General features: G+C 42.2%; 1 protein-coding gene across 1 annotated transcript in view; it reads left to right on the top strand.

Moving 5' to 3' along the window:
* The window catches only part of SPAG17 (sperm associated antigen 17), a gene marked incomplete at its 5' end in the record, with an annotated part of 67,725 nt that extends 66,664 nt beyond the window's left edge, over positions 1 to 1,061 (top strand). Inside the window, one exon of the mRNA XM_010297155.1 lies at positions 925 to 1,061. Within this exon, the coding sequence (XP_010295457.1) occupies positions 925 to 1,061 (137 nt within the window). The remainder of the gene's footprint in view (positions 1 to 924) is intronic.
* Positions 1,062 to 6,532: the final 5,471 nt, after the last annotated feature.

The following is a 6,532-nucleotide window of genomic DNA, read 5'->3' as shown; positions in this document are numbered from 1 at the left end:
CTTTCCCACCTCCCCCCAGTGGAAATTCTTTATAAGGTTTTTGAACCTATGGTAGCATCTGGTGGTACAGCTTCATAAGCAACAAAATCATGTATCATCTTAGCTAGTAAACAGACAAATGAGACAATCCCTGTGTCAGTAAAGATGCAAGCACAGAAGTACATGAATGCTGTCAGAAGTCAGCCCAGTGTGAGTTCAGTGCGCTTTTCCATTTAATTGAGGACAGAACTAGAGTAAAAGAAAACAGGAAAGTCAAGAACTATTATTTCTCTTCCCCTTGTGCTCCAGAAACTACAATTATTTAATAGATAACATTGGAGACTCATTTTTCAAGGGCCCGTTCAGAAGAAAGGGTGAAGTTCTGTTTGACTTTTAATCAAATTTACACTTAAAAGCCTGGGAGAAGAGGTCTTCTGGAAACCTATAAAAGAAATAGCAAGGCAGGGTACATCCAAACATACCAGAAACTCCACTCCTGGTAAGGGCCACCCTTACCAAAGACAGAAAACATCAGGATCCTCCAAGACTGCCCAGAGTACTAGCTAACAGCAACTCCATTGAGGCTTTATATGCTCTGGAAGTGACATCAAATTGAAACTCCCCGAATTTACTTCATAGTGACCCAAAGTCTTTCATGCCCATTATTGAGAAGCTGAGCCAGACAGGACTGGTGGCATAGCAGTAAAACCAGCTCCTGCTGTGTTCCCACTCACCCAGTCCTCAGACACACAGCTGCAGACCAGCCTCCAAAACATGTGCCTTTCCCCAGTATTTTACCTGGTCTTTAATCTTTCAGCTGAGGGCAGGAGTCCAGATTCCAGCTGTTTCACAGCCTTATTTCCAGAATTCATTCCAGCCTCCACACATTTTATTTTAGGTACATAAATGTACATAAATGGTTCGATCCTTAACATGATATTCCACCTGTGTTAACCAATGACGTTTATGAGTGCCGCCCACAAGGATATCCCCAAGGTGGAATGGCACCAACAGTCCGGGCAGTTCCTGCAAGCTCCAAGCCACGGTTCCGGATTACACTACCCCGAAAGCTTTCTAGTTAATGTAATACTGGATGCAGTGATATCAGACGTAAATTAAAGTACAGTTGTTTTGTCTTCTCTTGGCTTCTGATCCACATCATCAACAAACCTCATGTCAGCAAAGCTGTCACGCACATGTCACACAGACATGACGACCTGAGACAAGAAAAGGAAAGCACTGGATGACATTAACCAAAGGACTCACTGCAAGAGATTTACAGATTACTACAGCCACTCAGCTCAGTGAAAGCACTCACAGCAGAGCATCCCTGTGTCTTGTCCTTCACTTAACTGTCTCCACATTAAACAAGTCATTGAGCCTCCTGGCAGCAGGAGGCTGGATTTACTGAGGTTAAGCCCTAATAAATCAGCCTCTCTTTAACACTCTTTGCTTTCTAAAACCAAGTCTTAACTGCTGACCCTTTGACACTGACAGCAAGTCTAATAAGGGACAGAAGTCTTGCAGATAGACAGGGCAACCTTAACATGACATGTTCAAGCACACACAACCCTCTGCCCGCATCCTTCATACAGCACATTTCCATAACCTTAGAGAATCAGCCTACACAGAGAATGGGTAAGTCTTCCTTGCCAACAAGAAAGCCTTACTGGGAATTTCTCCTCAAACCACCAGCCAACATGTTTAACATTAGGCTCGTGTTTCATCTCACCCATGTCAACTCAGACACTCTATAATACAATCGATGGTGACAGTTCATAAACAGGAACCCTATAGATGTTTCTTCTCAGCTCAAGAGTGCCCATTTGCCTTGTACATGTAACACTGACATCTTTTTCTTTCACCTTTAACATCTGTAAATCTGCCATGTTATCTAACAAGTCAGTAAAGAAATCCCAGCTGTATCTCATTTCCTCTCCTTTGGAGAAAAAGAAAAGCAACCACATCAGTCAGTTCTCAAAAGAAACTTTGCAGAAATATGCACCTCTGACTGCTGCATCTGCTCTAGGATTGCCCAGAGTACACCAAACATAACTTTTTTCCCCGTTTAAATATCTTCTTACATTTAAAATATCCCATTTAAATATCTTCCCCGTCTGGAATTTTACCCCCAGAGTAACATGCAATTAGTCTAGAAGAACAGCAAATTTAATGCCTTCCAGCTTAGGTGCTTACAACCGGGAGCTCATCAGTGAAGGCAATTTAGACAAACTTCTTTCACTTCATGTTGAGATGGAAGAGAAGTACTCACCCAGCCTGTTCACATTTCAGTGAGACACCCCCATCCCAACAGTCCCAACAGAAATTCTCATCTCCCATTAAAAGCTCCAAGTGAGGCGAAATTAACTACATGGTATTCTCCTCCCACAAGGCTAATCCAGCTAATCATAGTTGCCGTTGCCACAGAAAAATCTCCCTTCTGTTCTGACAAAGCCTTTTAGTGAATTGATTGATAACTCCTACTGAAGCTGGCTACAGCTACCCCATGCTACCCAAGCAGCTGTACCAAATGCCTCTTTGAATGTTCCTCCCCACAAAATCACCTGCACTCAAAAGCATAACCATCTCAAATGTGTCAAAGAACTCTGGACTAGTTGGTTTAGTCTCACAAAACATGAAATGCTGACACTCCCAGGTTAAGTCCTGTATTTGGTTAAATAGTCTTGTTCAACTTTCCAGAATAGAAATAGTTAAGTCTTTCCAGAGACACTGTGACAACTTTTTAAGTTCCTATCACCTTTCACAGAGGTTATCACCAGAGCCAATGATTCTCTTCATTGAGACCTAGAAACTTCCCTGCAATATTAGGCTTGGTCACAAATTTGCCATACATCCTAGTTGAGACCAACAAAAATCACCGATGAAGCATTATCTAACCGAACTTTGTCATGTCTCATTTATATTTTCTTAGTTATTTCTCATTTCTATTTAAAACATTTCACAAAGATACTCTTAATACACAGAATTAAATACTGCATAGGAAGCTGCCCATGAAAGCCTTCAGTATTCTTAAGTAGACTGCCCATCCTGAACTCATGGTCATGATTCTTATGCCACTCAATTTGTGAAATAAAAGCAAACTCTTAATCTAGTTGAAGCCCACGTGAGAACCCTTTTTCATGTTCTCTTGCAGCAGCAAGAGTAGAGGCCAGTTCTGCTGAAGCTTACACAACACTTGCAAAGAATCTGGACATAATTACTGGGTTTGCTTCAACAACTGTATAAAGGTAGGGTTGGGGTTTGGTTTTTTTCTTTCCTTTCATGTCAATTTTCTCTCCTCTTTTCACTACAGGTCAGAGCCCTAGAAGAATAAACATGAATTGTAGTCCAACATTATGGAAACATCGAGTGTAGACTTTTTCATTTATTTAATCAGATTAACATGAATAAATATTTTGTCTGTTCCCTATTAATGGGAAGGGTGGTCAGAAAGTTACATAGTGTTCTGACGTGGCCGTCTGAAATGCAGACAGTGGAAAGATTACTGTATTGCAACCCCAATGTTTGATACTCTGCACTTCAGACAAGTGCTGAATGGTTCCCGATAGGTTTATTTTGTTATTAAAAGGTGTTAGGTCTCTATAACCTGTGCTGAGGCACCTGAAATCTTTTTTAAGTATTGAGCATGCAGCAAATTTCACTGAAGTCAGCTGTGATTCTTCAAGAAAGAGATTCTTCCGATTCCTAAGTTTGTTTGCTTTCGCAATCATAGGCTTCATTTTCTGTGTGTTCACCTACCTTTAATTAGCTGCAGACACCAGATGGGGATTATGAGTACACAAAGTTGCACTTGACAGAGAGGGACTGACAGCAATTCTGTTTATATCCTCTTGTTCATTATCAGACATTATCATCTTCAAATGCTCATCTGCACATCTCTCTTCATAACAGAAGACTGAGCCACTCAGAGATGGCCGCCTTGCCCCGCTTTGTTCCTCCTTACACAGTAGTGACTAAAAGAAACATCTCAGTCTCTTTGCGAGACACTCTATTTGTATACGCAGCTGCAGTTCTGCTTTCTTTTTATGAATTCATTTCCAGCAAGATGCTTTCCTGTGCTTCATCCTTTTTCCAGCTTGTGATATCCTGAGAGATGGGGAATTTTCCTTGATACATGCAGATGACTTGTTCTCTCAACACTTCATTGTGACTGAGAATCTCACAATTGGGGATTAACTAATAGCTTTCACCAGTGTGAAATATGAATGCCAGGTTTGGACTTTCTCATCTACACTGTTAAGTGAGACACGTATTCTAACGATACACATTTTAAGGTGGCCCTGTATTTGCAAGTGCTTTCCTGCTCAGGTTTGTAAATCCAAGTAATTTAATCTAGTAAAGGGCAAGTTGAGGCACCCAAGGATATCAGAATTCTAGTGCATCAGTGGATTGTTGCCACAGGACGGACCTCTTCTATTTAAAGCATATGCTGAGCACCCTCAGTAGCTGTCTGAGCACTGCATTGGTGTTTTCCACTGCCTCACCAGACATGACTATTTGTCCATCAGCTCTGAGTCAGATTTGACCTATTGACCAAGGCTGAAAGTCATCCTGGGAAGGTGCCAAAACAGATACCCAGATGTGGACATTGTTTAAGCTGTACCCACAGATGAGAAAACACCACAAGAAGTAGCATCAAACTTGGTAACATTATTCTCCAACACCAATGATTTTGCTACAGACTCTGCTGATTTCTGCCCTGATGCCTTTCAGTTTTCTGCAGACACAGCCAACAGTCCTTCACCTGTCCCCTTGGGAGTGCATTCCGGGCACTGAGGCAAGCCACTGTTGCCAGTATGGACTGGTCACAAGTGATACAAATCAGAGAACCTGAGGGCAAGTTCAACTGGGAAGCCTGCGTCAGCACCTGTGGAGAAAGGCCAACCATGTTCCACTGCCTCAAACACCTTTTATTTTCAAGGATTCTTCCCAAATCCCAGTGACAGCAAACAGAGACAAAGATGAAGGAATTCCACTTCTTCCAACTTAGATCAAAGGACACACTGGTCATCATCATGAGAAGATGGCTCTGCATCCCAAGTCACTCCTCTATACCACCATCTACATCCTTGTCATTAGTCTCCGAGTTCATGTGCACCTGCAGCCATGTTTCAGAATTCTCCCAGGCTTCCCAAAGGATCAAACAGCAGCTCATTATGTAGGTTCCGTAACATTTATCTCCCTGGCATTAAGGTAAACAGAGCACATCACATGGAGGCCTAGAGTCAGCCTTCCCCTTTTGGTACCTGGTTTTGGTATCTCTCTCCTCAGTCATCACTGCTGAAGGTGCAGTGGTTTCACAAGCCACCCCTCCTTTTAATGCTTTTCTTTCTTTTTCCCAGTGGCCTAGCCCATTTCAGCAGCAGCTGACATGGATACAAGATGTCAACTGAGGTTACCAACACAATTCATCATCCTACAAGTGCCTCCTCTCCCTCCCACTGCAGTAATCCCTCTTATGAGGTCCTCCTTTGGGAGAAGGAAAGGAATATGACAGAACAAGACGGAATAGAACAGAATAGGTCAGGATGGAGACACATTTGAGTGGAGCTGTTTGGTCACAAGTTTCATCCATATCTGGACAAATGTCAAATTATAGAGGCACCCAGAAACAACTCACAGAGCTGTGTGAAGTTTGCTATTTCCATAAAGAGTCTGAGACCCATTTCCTGGAATTGGAGCATGAAGTGCTGCTGTAAATTACCCAGACTCTGAAGAAGCAAGTGAACCATCAGCCCCCTTACAAAGTTATTTACTAAGGCAGTTCTTCTAAGAGATGGGGTTATTACGCCTGAGGTGCTACTGAAAGACTGATCAACTGAACTGTTTGCCTTGTGCATAGTTGCTAGTAATAGAGAACCTAAGTCAAAGACAGTAGTTGGTAACAACTGGCATGCAATTAAAATCCATATGAAGCTCGTTAGAAAGAAGTCCATCTTTGAGCACCCAAGTCAGACATGTAAGTCCAACAGTCAGCAAAGTACCCAGGAAGCAGCCCCCACTACATCCACCAAACCTGTGATTACTTTTAAAAAAGACAGCATGTACTACAAACTAGTAACTTACCAACAGCAGCAGAGACTTGCTCACTTTATCCTGCCCCACTTCCCCCACTGTGAAAATAAATTTTGTCTGATACAGGAAAAATACAACATTCTAACAGTTCAGTGCAATTTCTAAAAACTGAGGCAAGTACAATACAACCCACACTTCTCATGCTCAGTCTGCCAACTCTAGGGAATAGCACAGTCCTGGATGTCAGTCCTTCCATTTTCTCCCACAGATTTTATTCTCTGGAAAAAAAAATCCTTTGAGAACTGACACACAGGGCAAGGCAGTTGAGGCTTTACTAGAGAAATAACAGGATAGAACTCCATTAGCAACATTGTCTCATAAAGCATATATGAATATGCATTTAACAGAATGCAGCCATGTTTTTCCCCGTCCGACTAAAAAGTAAGTGGCTGTAGACCAAGTTCTCACACTTTGGCAGAAGTCACACAGCTTTGCCCAGAGGCTCTAAGCACTGCCA

This window comes from Phaethon lepturus, unplaced genomic scaffold (assembly GCF_000687285.1).
Source record: "Phaethon lepturus isolate BGI_N335 unplaced genomic scaffold, ASM68728v1 scaffold7811, whole genome shotgun sequence".
Classification (NCBI taxonomy): domain Eukaryota; kingdom Metazoa; phylum Chordata; class Aves; order Phaethontiformes; family Phaethontidae; genus Phaethon; species Phaethon lepturus.
The sequence above is the reverse complement of the archived record's forward strand: the minus strand, read 5'-3'. Positions and strand labels throughout refer to the sequence as shown.